The sequence below is a fragment of the Chrysemys picta genome, chromosome 2, assembly GCF_011386835.1.
Source record: "Chrysemys picta bellii isolate R12L10 chromosome 2, ASM1138683v2, whole genome shotgun sequence".
Classification (NCBI taxonomy): Eukaryota; Metazoa; Chordata; order Testudines; family Emydidae; genus Chrysemys; species Chrysemys picta.
The window spans coordinates 187,143,016-187,161,821 of NC_088792.1; the positions used below are offsets into that span (position 1 = coordinate 187,143,016).

The 18,806-nt window shown below is 43.6% G+C and overlaps 1 protein-coding gene across 9 annotated transcripts in view; it reads left to right on the plus strand.

Moving 5' to 3' along the window:
- The window catches only part of CARMIL1 (capping protein regulator and myosin 1 linker 1), a 360,331-nt gene that overhangs the window by 103,716 nt on the left and 237,809 nt on the right, over positions 1-18,806 (plus strand). For 6 of the 9 annotated variants that reach the window (XM_065581995.1, XM_024102104.3, XM_065581992.1 and 3 more), the window contains one exon: positions 2,570-2,667. The exons of the other annotated variants lie outside the window; for them this stretch is intronic. Coding sequence is in view for 5 of the 6 variants with exons in the window: in XM_024102104.3 (XP_023957872.2) it covers positions 2,570-2,667 (98 nt within the window). In the remaining variant the exon portion in view is untranslated. The remainder of the gene's footprint in view (positions 1-2,569; positions 2,668-18,806) is intronic. 9 annotated transcript variants of the gene reach the window in all.

Here is an 18,806-nt window from a genome sequence, read left to right on the forward strand (position 1 = left end):
CACTTTCTCTATACCACTCATGATTTTATATACCTCTATCATATCCCCCCTTAGTCTCCTGTTTTCCAAGATGAAAAGTCCTAGCCTCTTTAATCTCTCCTCATATGGGATCCGTTCCAACCCCCTAATCATTTTAGTTGCCCTTCTCTGAACCTTTTCTAATGCCAGTATAACTTTTTTGAGATGAGGAGACCACATCTGTACGCAGTATTCAAGATGTGGGCGTACCATGGATTTATATAAGGGCAATAAGCTATTCTCCATCTTATTCTCTATCCCTTTTTAATGATTCCTAACATTCTGTTTGCTTTTTTGACTGCCACTGTGTGGACTTCTTCAAAGAACTATCCATGATGACTCCAAGATCTCTTTCCTGATTAGTTGTAGCTAAATTAGCCCCCATCATATTGTATGTATAGTTGGGGTTATTTTTTTCCAGTGTGCATTACTTTACATTTATCCACATTAAATTTCATTTGCCATTTTGTTGCCCAATCACTTAGTTTTGTGAGATCTTTTTGAAGTTCTTCACAGTCTGCTTTGGTCTTAACTATCTTGAGCAGTTTAGTATCATCTGCAAACGTTGCCACCTCTCTGTTTACCCCTTTCTCCAGATCATTTATGAATAAGTTGAATAGGATTGGTCCGAGGACTGACCCTTTGGGAACACCACTAGTTACCCCTCTCCATTCTGAAAATTTACCACTTATTCCTACCCTTCGTTCCGTTCTTTTAACCAGTTCTCAATCCATGAAACTATCTTTCCTCTTATCCCATGACAGCTTAATTTACGTAAGAGCCTTCGGTGAGGGACCTTGTCAAAGGCTTTCTGGAAATCTAAGTACACTATGTCCACTGGATCGCCCTTGTCCACATGTTTGTTGATAAATTTCCCCTTTAAAAAGTACCAGTTATGTATGTTTGAAAGGCTTTCTCACCACCCCCCCCCCCCGTACCATTTTTTCTCTCTCTCAAAAAAAGAAAAGTGAATGTAATACTTATCAGAGGTGATAGTTGACTGCCCTTGTGGCTGAATTCCTCTCTTTGTCCACCAGTGACAGTAATAGTGTAAGCTTCCTGACACCACTTCATGGACAGGGTTGAGGCCTTAAGAGAAGAGAGGCTAGTTTGGTCTTTATGTTCATTCAGTACTTGGTTGCTATGCTGAGAATGTCAAAAATGATGTAAATTATATAAGGTTGGGTGTTGGTTCCATGAGGTTCATATGTAACCACTAGGCCTTGGACTGAAACCAGTACTGCATTTCACAGAGCCTCTGTACAGTGGTCAGGGGTTAACATGTGGAACTGGACTGGATGCCCATCGTAAATTAGGTGTGGAAAACTCTGTATTCTATTATTAGAGCCATCTGACCACCAAAATATTAACAATAAAGGTCTGAATTGTGCTGCTACAGCGTGTCCATTGACTTCAACAGGGTTTTCAGATGAAGTGAGAGCATAAGTTTGTTCATAGTGTTTTCAAGTAATGAAGAATGAGCCATTTGGTATTTCACATAGTTGGTTTAGCCAGGTAATAAGTAGTGCTCCCAAAGTGACTTGTCTTGGGGATATTTTTATTATCTCAATAGAATGTAGAGCATTGGTTCTCAAACTTATTTTTCGCAGACCACCTGAAAATTGCTGAAGGTCTTGACGGACCACTTAATGATCTTTCCAAATGTTGTTTGTACCGTTAGCTAACTATTGTAAAGCGCTTTGGATAAAAGCACTGTGTGTGTGTATATTATATAACTTCATAATTATTAATGTTTTTTTGTTCTACAAATAAAAGCGCACAACTCCTATTTTAATATCAGCAGTCTTAGCTTTCTAATGTGATGGATGTGCCCTGTCTCCCCCACCGTGGCAGCCCCCGAGCTGGGGCTGGGGAGGAGGGCCATCTCTCGCCGCAGCCCTGGAGCTGGGGAAAATCGCCTCTTTCTCTGACCGCCACTGCCCTGCATTTCCCAAATCCCTCCCCCCCCATTTCCTCCTCCCCCATTGCCCCCTCCCACCTACACCTTATTTCCCCAAGGCCACCACCTCACCTTACATGTGCATCTTTTCCAGTGTCCAGGCACCTAATTAGTGGAGCCGCGCCTGTGTGTCTCCACTAATGAGGTGGGTGGCCCTTCATTGTTCTGTGTGCGGCCGCCCAGGCGTGCACCTTAGAGGGAACTAACTGCAGACCACCTGAATGGAGCTCGCAGACCATGGGCCACAGTTTGAGAACCTCTGGTGTAGAGAAATATGAAATGACATTACTGCTATGTGCAGAGTAAGACTTCAGTACAAGTCTAATCTCAGGACAACAGACTTGTTCATTAAATAGCTGAGTATATGACAAACTTCTCATAAATTAAATGTGGCTTTATTTTTTTTATTGGAGTCAGATTGATGCGTGTATAACCTCTATTAAATGAGTGCAACAGAGAAGTGCAGGGTAGAAAAATGTCAGTTAATACAATAAAACTGAGGAATTTTCCCTGAAAGTTTGAAAATGTTGTTTTCTTTTAATCTCTACTTGACAATGGAAATATTGATTAAGGTGTTCTTCATTATTTCAGAAAGTATCAAGGATGTTATTGGGAGGAAGATTAAAATTTCAGTGAAGAAAAAAGTAAAGCTAGAAACCAAGGGAGATAAAGTGGATAACAAAATATTGGTAAGTACAGTATAGTAACTCTAATTAAAGTAGACAGACATTTAGGAGAATCTCATTTCAACTATTGTTAAGAAACTAATTCTACCCATGGAAAATTTGTCCACGTGTACTCTGAACTGTGTCACTTGTTTTCTCTATTTTCTTGCCTTGTGTGTTTGAAAACTGTGCATATATCTCTAGGTTATTGGTCAGAACTTCCAATAAGTCATTCTTGTTGTGGTCTGACAAACTATTGTGTGAACATATCTCAAAATAAAGGGGACCGTTTGTGGATTCCTTGTGTTCCTTAAACTCTTGTGGACATCAGTGGGAATTCTGAGTGAGCAAGAAACAAAAGGTCAAACCTATAAAGAATTGTATCTCTTTTAAGAATTTTTAAACTGTGTCAAACACCCTGTTTCTCTTGAGGCTATGACACTGCCAAAGAGTGTAACACTAACACTGTCTAGTCTTTTAAGAGACTAATCTATTATTTGTATTTGTTTGTTTTGCATAGGTTGAGGATATTATAGTTAAAAGTAAATGTTCTTTGTATGTGACCCTATCATTATTTCTAAAACTGTCCAGGAGGAAAAAGTAAAGTTAATCTCATTCAAATATATTTTCCTGTTTTCTCAAGGCTAATATGTCTGTCCTTTTAGATAAGCAGAGAACTGTAGTAATGTGATGGTACTGGTACATATTCTGCCCTTGCATACTTGGATGTGTATTTAAAAAAAACAACAACAACAACCCATCACAACCCCTGGGCCTTCATTTGCCAGTGTGTTTGATACATGTATGTGGAGAGAAGCAGAGAAGGATAACGAAATACAAAGGACTGTAAGAACAGATTTAACAATTTTATTAAAGCTAATGTTAAAAAAATTATATAACACATAGGTTGGGAAAAGAGTGTCTGTACATCTGGGTATAGTGCTTAGATTATCCACAAATATAAATTTAGTTTTCAAAAGTCATATGATACATAGAGTACATAATCAGCAATAACCCAAATTTAGGTGACTAGATTTAACAATACAATTTAGATATTAGAATCCAAATACTCGGGTACATCACTCATGAAAAGTTTTACAGATATTTGGTTGTGGAAAGCAAAATATATCAATGAGAGGAGATTGTCCCTCAGTAATTGAGAATTAGGTAGGTTATCCATTTAGAAAATACAATCCAGGAGGAAAGTATTTGTTACTTTCTTGACTGCGCTTTACTACTATAATATTTTACAGGATATTTTGAAACAGGTTGCATTGTATCCGTAAAGCTGGCATAGATTTGGAAGTTTTGTTGCCAAGAGCAGGTTCTTATAGTTCTGTGACAAGAGGCACTGAGTTGGTATTATTTGTGTTTTGGAAACAAGTATTTCTTAAATCTAAATGTGTGAATAGTTTGCATTCTGTCTTCATAAAGTGTGTTGGTTATTCCTGGGCAGTATTGATGTTGATAATAGTCCACTTTTCTGTGAGAACAACTACTTAAGAAATTTGAAATATCTTCTGCGTAACATCTGTCCAAGGATCTTTTTATACGCAACTCTAGGGCCTACAATTTCTATTAGGTTGGGAATGTGAATGTTGATTGATAGCCACTATTTATTTGAAAGCCATATTTACAGAGCAGGCTGACAGATTCTTTGAAGCAGTAACATTTGATTGACTTTTGACTTACATAGAATAATTATTGTTATCAATAGCAGAATATACTGTGGAAATATTGTCCTACTGTTCAGGATTAATGGAAAATACTCTTAAAAATAATAGTGTTAAGATTAGCCTGGGTCTGCGTGAAGCAGGTTTTATATTTCTTTTTCCAAGTTTTGTGACTTCATGTATGAATTTTTTAAATTTTAAGTGTATAAACTTAAATTATGTCATGTCTGCACAGTGACCGTTTTTATCCACCTACACAAAGTACATGGCAGGAAAAGAATGTCAGGCTTTCAACTGTAAGGGAAATTTTGAAAGGACATGAGTAAAACTTCTAAAAATGTGATGACTCAGATAATTTTGTCTCTTTTGAAATCTAGTCTCCTCTCCGCTGGTGATTTTAATGTTTTATGACTGGCTACATCTACCCCTTTTATGAGTTACACAAGTGTATGAACATTTATATAAAAATATCTCATTCACTGCACAAGATGGACTGTGCTCTGGGGATGAACCACTGAAGGAAGCTGTTGTCTGTAGGACCCCAGCCTCGCTTCTCGCAGAATTTGGAAGGTGTGTACCCATTGCACACTGCCTAGAGGAACTCTGCTCAAAGGCATGAACAGAAAAAGGAGCTGATAAGGAGGTCTTGCGATGTGGTGGGGTTATGGATGGGGTATGCATAAATGAGGAGGTGGGGGGAGAAAGGCAGCCAGAACTGCATAAGAAGTTCTGGAGGAGCTGGAAGAGGGTCTTCAGCAGGGCTGGCTCCAGGCACCAGCCCCCAAGCATGTGTTTGGGGCGGCGCCTGGAGGGGGGCGGTGCGGTGGGGCCCCAGCCGGGCGCGCCGGCCGGTCGGGGAGAGTGGAGAGCCCCCGCCTGGCTCGCTGCCCTCCCCCTGGCGCGCTGGCCGGTTGGGGGCTCTCCACCTTCCCCCCGGTGCTCTGGCCGCCAGGGAGAGCGGAGAGCCCCGGCTGGGCTCGCTGCCCTCCCCCTGGCGCTCTGGCCGGTCGGGGATTGCGGGGCTGGGCTCGGCGCCCTCCCCTGCCGCACTTGGGGGGGGGGGGGGGGGAGGGAGAGGGGACAGGTAGCTTTTTTGCCTAGGGCAAAAAGCCAGAGCCGGCCCTGGCCTTCAGTCTGACATAAATCTAGGTAGGGTATGCCAGAGTCTCCTTCTTGCTGCAGAAAGAATAGGTGTTGGGGGAGTTTATGAACTGTGCCAGGTACATGGCCAAGATCATGGCTCCAAAGAGGAGCTGCCAACTAATATCCCTGGTGGGCCGTGGAACCACAGTGGAGTACAGGCTGGCCCACTGGAGTTCTCCCTCCTCAGGTGGCTGCAGGTCCCGCCACTTTGGTGTGAGGGTGGGACATGAGGGGCAAGGAAGTGGACGGTAGGAAGCATGAACACGTACAGATGTTTCCTAGGCATGGTTCGGAGATAGTCTGTCTGGATGTCATTCAGCCGACTTATTACTTATCGTGGGTGGCAGAGGAGGCTCACGGGGATCAGGGTTATGTATCTGTTGTGGTTTCTGGGAGACAGTGGGCCTAAGCCCACCCATAGCTAAAGACCCTTCCCTTTAACCAGCGAGGAGGTGCCAATGAACTCAGGCGACAACTGAATACTGGGGACAACAAATGAAAAAACAGTAATGGGAGTGAAGATCATAAGGTATAAATCAGGGATAGGTCCATCCAAAACTAAAAGCCTGCTCCCTCAGCCAAGGGGGCGGAACAACTGATACCAGGCTACTAGTGACTTCTCAGGACAACAAATAAAAATACAGCATCATTGGAAGTGAGGTCAAAGGTTATTAATGAGGGCTCCAGAGGGGGACACCAAGCAGAGAATCCCAGACAGCACCCACTGCTCCTCATAGGTGTCTAAGGAGTCAGTGGACTCTGTGTGGAGGCATGAATGGATAAGGGAACGGAAATAGGCCCCACAGAACACCTCTCCTCCCCCGTCCAGCTTCCTCTCCTGGTATGATGGATGGCTCACTTGGCCAGTATGAGAAGGAGGTTGACGAAGAGGTCTTGTGACTTTGGGGGGCCATGGATGGAGTGTGCTAGGACAGGAGCTGTGGGGAGAAAAACTGTCAGAACCTCAGTAAGCAGTTCTGGAGGAGCTGGACGAGGGGCTGTAACCTGATGCACTGTGTGGGGGTGTCCCTCTTGCTGCAGAAAGTAAAGTGTCGGGAGTTTATGAACCGTGCCAAGTACATGCCCGTGTTCTGTGAAGGAGCCACCACCACGTGATGTCACTGATGGGCCGTGGGACCAGAGTTGAGTGCAGACTGGGTCCCCTGGGGTTCTTTGCCCTCCTTTGGTGGCAACATGCTACTTGGTATCGGGGCAGGTCCTGAGGGCGGTAAAGTGAATAGTATGAAGCATGAGTGCATACAGATGTTTCCTGGACGTGGTTCGGAGGTGGACTGGCTGTTTGTCATTCAGCTGACTTAGGTTGCATGTCAGCGGTGGCCAGGGAGGCCCACAGCGATCAGGATTGTATAGGCAGAGGCTTGCAAAAAGAGAAAAGGTGGTCTTGTGGTTTGGGCAGTTTGCTGCCTGGGGAAACTGAATTCTATCCCTTCCTCAGCCACAGAGTTGCTGTGTGATGCTGGGCAAGTTACTAAAACCAAATTTTCCCCAGGTGATAACTAATGGTGTTCTTCTTTCTGAGATTTCATTTGCAGAAATTCTGATCACTCTGCAACCGAAATCAATGAGAGCTGTACCTTGAATATAAAAATCGCTATATAATGTTAAGTACTCTAAACAATCAGGTATTGGCCACCTCAAATTTGGTATCCAAAATTAATGGACATTTTATACCTTAATCTCTTTATGCTTCAGTTCTAATAGTGTGCAATGAGGAGAAAACAAAATATTGAATAGCTACTCATTAATTGAGCACCATCCATCCTGTGCACTGAATGAGGCAGAGTCCAGTGGGAAAAAATATGTAATCATGAAATTAAAACTGTATCATAATATATAGGCACAAGGGGGCTGACTTAAGGGTGCACTTAATTCTGGCATTTCCTAACTTTGGAGTGCTTGACTTTGCAACCTTACCGCTCTCTTAGCATAGGTCTGTGTGCATTAAAACAGTGATGTTTAAAAATATATTAGCCAAGGGTTAACATATTTTGAAACACCACTCATTTTCACAGTCTATACCAGTCCAGAGAGGTTAAGTGATGTGCTCAGGATCACAGATGAAGTGTGTCATAAAGCTGGGAACAGAACCCAGGTCTTCTGTCTCCCAAAGCAGTGTTTTAATTACAAGACCTTTTATCCTTCCTTGACAGTAAAATAATACAAAAATACGCAATTCTTCAAGAAAATGAGATTATTTAAAAATTACTGTACTTTGCAGGTGGCTAAATGCACAAGACCTATGGCCTTGCAATGGAAAATATATTCAAAGTACGGTGGATTTAGGAGCATAACATTAGGCACTGAAGTTTGAAAGCTGTGATCTTGTGAAGTTGTGACTTATGTGACGAGCTATTTTTCACTTTTTACAGTGAGCTTTTTGCTTCCGTTGTTTCCACTTGCCATTATTTTCAATTTGTCATAATGATGTAAGCAATAAACATGGTGAATGTGACTTACAGTAGAACCCCAGAGTTGTGAACACCAGAGTTACGAACTGAGCAGTCAACCACACACCTCATTGTGTACTTCCGGTTCCAAATCAGGCAGCAGCAAAGATAGGAAAAAAAAGAAGCAACAGGTCAGTACTATGTTAAACATAAACTACTAAAAAAAAAAAAAAAAAGGGAAAGCAGTAGTTTTCTTCTGCAAAGTTTCAAAGCTGTATTAAGTCAATGTTCAGTTGTAAACTTTTGAAAGAACAACCTTAACGTTTTGTTCAGTTATGAACATTGCAGATTTATGAGCAACTTCCATTACTGAGGTGTTCGTAACTCTGAAGTTCTACTATACCTTAAATGCTGATCTCCAGCTTGCAGCCTGCAAACTGTCAGTCAGCTACAAGAACCTCAAAATTACTTCAATGAGAGTAGGATCATCTCTCGAGAATTTAGGGCCAGAACCTCAGCCCTAAGTCCCCCTTGCTCTATTCTGACAGAGCAAGGTGCACCTACAGCTGCCCTAAGTGAGACACTGGAAATTCCCCCATCTTGGAGGAATCCCAGCCCCTCTTTTTCTCTGATGTATGAGGTGATTCTGGAGGGTGGGTGCATGGCTTGAGTGTGCTGTGTTCTATTGAGCACCATCAGCATACCACCCCACCCTGCCTCCAAAAGGATTATTACAAGCCAGTGCAACTCAAAAAAGATCTGAGGCTGTTCTGACCAGGGTTGTTTGTGGTGGAAAAGCTGTCCTGTCACTGGAGAAGCGTGTGGCGATTGCACTGTGGAAGCCGGCTACTCCAGACTGCTACCGATTGGTCACTAACCAGTTCGGAGTAGGAAAGTTGACTGTTGGACTTGTGTTGATGGAAGTGTGCAGGATCATTAATTGCATCCTGCTCTGAAAGACCATGACTCTGGGCAACGTGCGTGAGATTGTGGATGCACAATGGGCTTCCCTAACTGTGGAGGGGCAATACATGGCATGCATATTACAATTCTGGCCCCAGACCACCTAGCCACTGAATACATTAATCGCAAGGGGTATTTCTCAATGGTTTTCTAGGCACTTGTGGATCATTGTAGGCGTTTCATGGCCATTAACGCAGGCTGGTCCGGAAAGGTGCATGATGCATGCATCTTTTGGAACATTGGCCTATTCAGGAAGCTGCAACCAGGGACTTTCTTCCCGGACCAGAAAATCACCATAGGGGAAGTCGAAATGCCCATTGTGATCCTGGGAGACCCTGCCTACCCCTTAATGCTGTGGCTTATGAAGCCATACACTGGGCACCTTGACAGCGGTTCAACAACAGGCTGAGCAAGTGCAGAGTGTGCCTGTTGAGTGTGCTTTTGGCCGTTTAAAGGCTCGCTGGTGCTGCTTATATGGGAGGCTGGACCTAGCCAATGACGATATTCCTATGCTTATAGCTATACGGTCCATAATATTTGTGAAGGGAAGGGTGAAAGCTTCACTCAGGGCTTGGACCGCTCTTGCTCAGTGCCTGGAGGCTGAATTTGAACAGCCAGAGACCAGAGCTATTAGAGGGGCACAGCGCGGGGCCATAAGGATCAGGGATGCCTTGAGGCACCAATTTGAAGCTGAAAAGCACTAATATTTGTTGCTATGCTCGGGAGTGCAGTGCTTGTAATGCTAGGAGGTGATAGTGATTGGTGCAGATGATTCACTATAAAGCTTTAAGAAAATTGCCTGTTGCTTTGCAGGGCTCTGTTTGCTTTCAATTAATGGAATAAAGATTGCTTTAAAACCAACATAATTCTTTGATTAAAAAAGAACCACCAGAGGAGAGCGACAAAAAAAATACATCGGCACCGAGGGGGATGGGGGAAGGGAGGGTCCCAGGAGGAGGTGGGGTCCCAGGACGGTTAAAGATTTGTGTATGTCCAGGTATCATATCCAACATTCTCCTTTGGAGTACAGTGCAGCGGATACTGTACTTCAGCAGGGCTAAACTGCAGAGGGGCGGGTGTTGAGTGTCGGGAGTCTGCAGGGCTGGACTGTGACGGGGGAGGAGTGGAATGCAACCGGTACAGACTGTAGCCAGGAGGTTGATAAGAGTGCGTTGGCGGTGTCTGGGGGGGTGCATGGGAAAGAGTTTTGCGACAGCGGCTGCAGGGGAGGGCGGCCGCGGAGCTGCTCGGTTTGTAGTGCTAGTAGTGCCTGGAGTGTGTCCACTTGGCGCTCCATAACTTTTAAGACCCGCTCCATGGCTTCGTTCTGACACACCGCGTTCTCCTTTTGGTCCCTCTTCTCGCTGTCCTGCCACTCCACTGATTTAAAACACAGCCGCTATTCACATTCCTGTCACTAACTGGCTGACTCCAGGCAAGCACACATGAGCCACAAGACCCCCAAAATGGTAAGTAACCTCGGGGGCAGGGGAAATCAGTGTTCCAGGCTTGTACTGTACACTGGGCACGTGGCTCTTGGGGAGAGCCAGCACTGTAGGGGGGGTCTTATAATCATTCCCCCATTTTCCACAGGCTGTGTTCATTATGGAAAATATCTCGCTGCTGAGGGTGAGCAGGAATTCAAGGGAGGGTCTTCTCCAAGACTGAGGCTTCTGCCCTGGCCCTTATGCGGATTGCCTGTGTGCAGCAGTGGTCCCGTGTTGTCCTCCCCTACCCCAGTGACAGCAGAGTGGCATGGGAAAGTTACTCTTAATGGGGCAAGAAACAAAGCAACTCTGCCAAAGAACCTGCGGCAGTGGATCGCCCAGTATCTCCATGAGAGTTTCGTGGGGATTTCTGAGGCAGATTCCCATGAACTGAGGGAGTCAATCAACTCCCTGTCCTGCCGCTCAGTCTAGGCATGTGGTGGTACACGCATTATACAAGTATCAGGGGGTAGCCGTGTTAGTCTGTATCTACAAAAACAACAAGTGCCACTAGACTCCCTTAAAGACTAATGGATTTATTTGGGCCTAAGCTTTCGTGGGTAAAAACCTCAAGACACAAACCTGCTTTCTGCAACCCTCCTGCTCTCAACAACTCGCTTCAGCAATTCCCAAAATCAAAGCCACTTACCAGGGGCCTCCTCTCTTGTTTGTGTTTCACCAAGCTCCGACAGCTGTGACTGGCTAGCTTCCTCCGGGGTAGAGAAGAGCTCCCGGCTGCATGCGTCTCTGACCTCCGAGTCGTCCTCTGTCTTTGGGTCTCCCACCCCCTCCACATCCTCGTCCAATATTTGTCCCAGAAGGGACCATCATGATCATCTAGTATTCTGACCTCCTGCACATCATAGGCCACAGAATCTCACCCACCCACTCCTGTAATAGGCCCATAACCTCTGGCTGAATTACTGAAGTCCTCAAATCTTGATTTAAAGACTTCAAGTTACAGAGAATCCACCATTTATTCTAGTTCAAATCAGCAAGTGACCCATGCACCACACTGTAGAGGAACGCAAAAAACCCGCAGGGTCTCTGCCAATCCGACCTGTGGTGAAATTCCTTCCTGACCCCAAATATGGTGGTCAGTTAGATCATGAGCATGTGGGTGAGACCCACCAGCCAGATACCTGGGAAAGTATTCTCTGTAGTAACCCAGAGCCCTCCCTATCTACTGTCATTGTTGGAGACATTTGCTAATAGCAGTCGCAGGTGGGCATATGCCATTGTAGGCAATCTCGTAAGACCACCCCCTCCATAAACTTATAAGTTCAGTCTTGAAACATGTTAGTTTTTTGCCCCTACTACTCTTCTTGGAAGGCTGCTCCAGAACTTCACTCCTCTGATGTGGAGGAAACCTTTGTCTAGTTTCAAGCCTATCCTTGATTGCCAGTTTATATCCATTTGTTTTTGTATCAGCATTGGCCCTTACTTAAATAACTCCTCTCCCTCCCTGGAGTTTCTCTCTGTGATGTATTTATAGAGAGCAATCAGCCTTCGTTTGGTCAATCTAAACAAGCCAAGATTCTTAAGTCTCCTCTGGAAGGTGGCTTCTCCATTCCTCTGATTATCCTAATAGCCCTTCTCTGCACCTGTTCTAGTTTTGAATTCATCTTTCTTAAGTATGGGAGGCCAGAATTGTGCACAGTGTTCCAGATGAGATCTCACCAGTCCTTTGTACAATGGTACTAACACTTCCCTGTCCGTACTGGAAATACCTCACCTGATGCATCTTAGGATTGTATTAGCCTTTTTCATGGCCAGATCACATTGGTGACTTAGTCATTCTAAAATTGACCAGTACATCCAAGTCTTTCTCCTCCTCTCTTGTTTTCAACTGATACATTGCCAGCTTATAGCAAAACATTGTTAGGCCCTAAGTGCATGACTTTGCACTATTAAATGTCATCCCATTTCTGTTACTTCAGTTATCAAGATTGTCCAAATCTTTTTCGTATGATATTCTGATCATCCTTTGTATTGGCAATCCTCCTAAGTTTGTGTCATCTGCAAATTTTATTAGCACACTCTTCTAGAGCTTAGGGGAGCTTGATAGCTTGTCTCTTTCACCAACAGAAGTTGGTCCAACAAAAGATATTACCTCACCGACCTTGTCTTTCTCAAGTCACATAATAATGACTGTGTGATAATTATGTTAAATGTGAAGGTTCTTTTAGGATAATACTGTTTCCCCTCGGTTTCCCTGGAACTGAGCCTTATGACAGCTATGTTAGTGCATGCCTATGAGGATGAAAGGAAAGTAGGAGTCAGTTTGTTTTTTGTTTGTTTTTGTTTGTTGGTTTTCTGGCTGTGATTGGTTGGTTGTTTTTGGTGCGTTGTGTTTTGGTGGTTGTGGTCATTGGGGTTTTTGGTTGGTTTTTGTATTTTGGATATTTGACTCCAGAATAGACAATTGCATGAGCAATTTGAGAGCATAGTGTTATGATTACACCAGAATAGCAGCTCATTTGCATTTTCTTTCTTCTGGTTGTGGGCACCAGACATAAGTGACAGTGAGCAATTAGCACTCATTTATTCTCCTTAACGCACACCAAGTATCTACTTCTGTGCTATCACTCAGACTTGCACACACTCCTGTCTGTGTTCTGGAGAGTGAAAATGTAAACACAAGCTGATCTCTAGTGCCTCATTTTACTGTTTTAAAAGCTGTCAGGAATAAAGATAGGTAGGAATTCAGTCTGTGTCCAAATGGTTCATAGAATCTCTCTCTTGATTTTTCTCAACACAGAAAACTCAAATGCACCACAAAACCAATTATAGACCAAAGATACATCCATGATATTTTAATCCTCTGGCCAGACGCCCTAAACACTCTCATAGATTTCCACCACAACTTCAGCAACCACCACCCATCCATCAAACTTTCTCTAGAACACTCAGTATCAACTTCCTGGACACCACAATGAGCAATGGAACCCTACAGACAACTATATACAGGAAACCCATGGATCACCACAATCACCCCATACATCCTGTAATCACCTCAAACACACCAATAAATCTGTTATCCAGCCAGGCACTCAGATACTACAGAATTTGTTCTGAGGAGAAAGTCTGGGACAGACACTTTAATAGATTTAAAACTACCTTCACCAAACAAGGATACTCCACCAGAGAAGTAGATTGCATCATGGAATGGGCCATCCAAATACTCTGAGAGTACCTACTTCGGAAGTATGGAAAATAACACACCTCTGACTGTACACCTCTAGTTATCTGCCACCCCATATTTGAACCTATATAGGGTATCATTAAACAATTACAACCCTTACTCGATGGGAACCCCATCCTGAAATAAATCTTACCCGGACCACCTCTTTTGGCCTTCAGACAACATCCCCAGCCTCACCAAGCTCAGCATCAGAAACAAGTTCCCCACAGACCAGGACACATTAAGTCAAAGTGGCCCCAGTCCTTGCCATAACAGGTGGGAGATCTGTAGACATACATCCACTGCTATGAAGATCAATATACCCCACAACACACTTTTCAAGATCCATGAGTTCTACGTATGCCTTCACAACATGTGGTGTATCTCATCCAGACACTAAATCCTGCAGTAACAACTGTGGGTGAAACGAGACAATCACTATGCTCTTGAATGAACTCTCACAGGAAAATGCTAAAAGAAAAACAAACAAACATATCCATGTTGGCCCTCTCAGTCCTCATTTTCAAAGGAAACCTTCAAAAGATGAGCCTGGGAGCTTAAATTCATAACTTTGGTAACTCATCTAAAAATCCTGGACTTAATAAAGACACTTGACTTATGGCTTATTACAGCAATCTGTAATGCACTAACTACTTTTTTTGTGTCTATGACTGCGGAGATGTTAACTGACCACTTCGCCTTGAATGGTTTCTTATAATACATGTTAACTACTTACACTAAACAATCTATTCCACCTTGTATTTAGTTGTGACACTCATTCTTTCCCAAACCTGAAGAAGAGCTCTGTGTAAGCTTGAAAGCTTTTCTCTTTCACCAACAGAAGTTGGTCCAATAAAAGCTATTACTTCGCCCACCTTGTCTCTACAATAACACTATCCTTTTTAAACAATCACGCCCTCTTCCCGCATACTGTACTGAGTGTATTAATGTATCCAAGAGTAAAGGGTATAGCTTCATCTTGTGTCTAAGGCTATGTCTACACTAGAGCACTTACAGTGTAGGCATAGCCTAAGTGTTCCAAACAACACAATCAAATAAATCAAACTTAACATCTTTGTATTGTTGTATAGGGATCATAGATGATAGAGATGGGAATGACCTTGAAGCTCATCTTGTCCCTCTCCTGGGTCCCCATGTTGTATTGTTTCCTAGAGTCCATTGCTTAGTGTTTTTTTGTTTTTATTCTCCCCCTCTTCTCCCTCCGCCCCCCTCCCCCGGAGTCTACTTTTAAATATTCTAAGCAATAGGCTTCCATCATTTCACAGGAAGACTATTTCATGGCCTAATAGACATTACTATTGGGAACATGTAGGGTAAATACTAGAAAAACCATTTTTTAACGAAGAACAATTGAATGAAATTATATCCTGATGTAAATAATTTCACCCCTAAATAATTCCTTCTCTCATTGGTGTTCACAATAAATAAGCCTTACAAGGTTCTTAAAAGTTGCCAACATAGTGCAGTTATGTGACTGTTCCATTTCTGGTAGTGCATTATTCTTCAGTGGATATCACATAGCCAAGATCTGTGTTGTGGTTTATGGCATTTTAAAATAGTCTATATGCTTTTGTTTATATATTTATTTTCAAAATTAAGATATCCCATATTTGGTTCTGCGTTTTCTTTAGGTGAATCATAATGGATTTGTAATGTCTGGGTGGTACCTGGCTCTCACTACCCCCCACCCCTCCAATAGTGGACCTAAGCACTGGTAATGTGTTTCCCTTCCTTTTATTATTTTTGGGAAGATTTCCCCTCCACCCCCCATTGGCTTTTCTCTTGAAACTCATCTTCGGAGGAGCTAACTGAAAGTCTGTGGTATGTTAGGTGATGCTGGTCAATTTCCATTGAATCTTGCCATAAATACTGAATGATGGTGGGTTTTTTTTTTAATTATCTGCTTGAAGTTTGGCCACTAACTGAGCCCTGTATCAAATTGTTGGTGCTTTCCCTATGAAGTCCAGGGGACACTACGTTATGGGGAACCCAGATTGCCTTCCTCTTCCTGGATGCTTTGGGGGATATTGCTCTTTTCTACTTGCTGACACGTGTACAGGCAGCCTCCTTGCATCTCTTTCCAACCCAGCCCTACTTCTAGGAGAGGAGTAACACAACTTTGCCTCTCTTAACCCTCCCCTCCGAATAAGAAGGGGAGGGATTCCTGGTTAACTCTTTGACCAGCCTTCAGCTGGTGTTAATTGGCATAGCTCCTCTGACTGCAATAGAGGTACATCAGTTTATACTAGCTGAATTTCCTTACCATTTTTCTGAGATGCTGGCTGCTCTGCTCCTTGCTCTGCCTAGTCCAGGGCCAAGGAATTGGTAGGACAGCCCTTTAAAAATGTCTGTGTCATGGCATTTCAGTCCAATTCTTCCTTTCCTCTCGTTAGCCGTCTACAGAGAAACTCTTCCACTGAAGAGTAGGCAAATTGGTTCAACTTCTAGCTTGCCAGGACTGGGCTACATACTGTTTTTGTACCAATTTAACTATAATAGCAATGGAAATAGTTAAATTGTTGTAAACCCTTAGTGTGGACACATTTATATCTATATAAAGTGTTTAATTTTAATCTCTCTTATTTTAGTAACTTATATTGTCTAACATCGATTACTAGCTATAATGGTTTCTAAACTGAAATGGTATGCAAAAACTGTGTGGACCAGCCCTTGGACTGTAATATCTTCAGTTGATAACAATATTCAGAAGACTCATTATTATTAAAGGGAAATAAAAGCTGGTATATATTGTCTGACATCACACTTCCAGCAGGAGAATGAACGTGTGTAAAAGCTTTGAAACCCTGATTCAGGCTGCCAGTTTTCTGAGTAACACGAATAGGCTTCAACACAACTCTGTTGTTCCTAGTCATTGCAGCATGTCTCTCTGATGCCACACCATAAATAATGGACAGTGTTGTTCATGGGATTTAATTAGAAGCGGAGAGGTAGTGGTGTTTCTGAGAGACACCTCCAACTGTTCCAGCATTCCATTTTATTGGTTAATATTCACACAGAGCACATAATGTTCCTCCAAACTGTAGAATGAGATTAAATAATTAACTGTTATCCCAAATCTCAGTACCCTATGGCAAATACTTACCGTTGGAACCTGACTGTTGGAAAGTCAGGTGACAGGATCTGAATATTGACCTGTTGTTTCTAGAGTGCCTGATTCTGACACCTTTCAATAGCATCTTACCAAGCAAAGAGCTGCATTGATATCTGTGAATAAGGGTGGCTGAATTGAGCTCATAGTGAATGTTGCAACACGATTGCATAAAAGCCAGAGGATGGAGTAGAAAAAAGAATTTTATTGCCAGTTTCTTCTCTCTCTCTCTCTCCCCACTAGTAGTTAGTTGGTGTTTTAAAGCTTTTTTTAAATGGGCCTTGCACTTGTTATTTGCCCTGAAACTACTTAATGTAAAAACCTGAACTTTCCTTGCATAAAGTGGTGGTGCACTTTACTGAAAGGGATGTGGAGGACACAGTAAGCTTGAACTAGGCCACTAGGTTCACTAATTGAGCAAGTTAGTGCAGCATACCATGAAAAATGCCTTTTGTTGCTCTGAGATACTCTCTTCAGTCATTGACAGGAAAAATGAGGGAGGGGCACTCAATGGTCTAGTTTTTAGTAAAATATTTACTGTACATTGCCTGCTGTTCTTATCCATTTTCTCTAGTGGTGGTGGTATTTTAATGCCGTATGAAGTAATTAAATGCCAAGGATATTAAAAGTAGTTCTTAAATATAATTGATGCTGCTAAATGTTCTTCATACTGATAGTAGAAGTCCCCAAGCTGATTTCTGCTCTTGTAGAGTCTGTCTAATCTCTCCGCATTTTTAAAGTACCCGTCCCTGTAGGTACTACTAGTGTCCTCTATTAGTAAGAGCTTTTGGATTCCTTTGTAACTTTTAAATTGGCAAAGGATTACTAAAGTTGAAAAATAAGGGCCAGACTCTGATGACCTTATACTCACCTTCAGAAGTACCTTATTCCTCAAGTAGTCTCAGTGAAATCAGTTGCTGAGTAAGATACTTCTCACAGTAAGGGTATCTGAATATGGTCCAAAAGGAAGACAGATGGAAAATTCATTAATCTTTTGATTTCAATGACAACAAAATGAGGTGAGAATCAATAGGTTAGTGCAAAGATGGGGGAGCTTGTGTGACGAAGTGGGACTGTTCTTAATGTTTCCTCTGAATACTGTGTGTGTGCCTCAGTTTCCCCTATGTATTTCTTAAGTCTCTAGGTGGTGGGGAAAGGCCAGTGCGCATAAATCACTTACACTCTGTCTCCCTGGCAACAAATGGCCAGGGTCCCTTCCCCCCCCCCTCCCCCCCCCCCCCCCCCCCCCGCAAGGTAATAGCTAAAGGTGAACAAAGAGATCAGGTGATCTCCTGGCCCAGGAAAGAGACAAAGCCGGGAGAAGGAGGGGCCGGAGTGGGCTTTCAGAGTTGGAGCTACCTGGGGACTAGGAGTGAGGGCAGACATGGGTGTCTGGCTCTCTGAACCCCATAATGGACCTGGCCGAGGGGTCCCATTCGCCGCTGTACCTACAAGCTCTGTTTTAGACCGTGTTCCTGTCATCTAATAAACCTCTGTTTTACTGGCTGTCTGAGAGTCACGTCTGACTGCGAAGTGGGGGGTGCAGAACCCTTTGGCTTCCCCAGGACCCCGCCGGGGCGGACTCGCTGTGGGAAGTGAACGAGGGGCATATGCTGAATGCTCCCAGGAGAGACCCAGGAGGTGAAGCCGTGTCAGCTTCTTGCCCTGAAGACGGTCTGCTCCGAGAGAGAGGAGGCTCCCCAAAGTCCTGACTGGCTTTGTGGGGAGCAGTTCCAGAGCATCGGCCGGGGACTCCGTGACAGCTTGACATGCAAGTGGCTGTGCCTATGAGTGAAGCTACAGAAGCAGGACTGGCTCCAGGCACCGGGGAAGGAAGCAGGTGCTTGGGGCGGCCAATTGAAAGGGGCGGTATGTCCGGATCTTTGGCGGCAATTTGGCGGCGGGTCCTTCACTCCCTCTCTCCTCTTTGGCGGCAGCTCAATCAGGTTTTTCTTTGCCGCTTGGGGCGGCAAAAAAGCTGGAGCCGTCCCTGTACAGAAGACAAGGAGAGAACAGGCTTTCCTGTTCACAAATGTGTAGTAACATCACTTCATATTGAGAAGAACTTGGAATGCAGCAAGCAAAGTCACAGTAATGTCATAGAGACTTGGGCAGACGGTTCTGGAAGAGTGATGCACGGGAGGGATGCGAGCAAGAGGGAGACATTGACTCTCC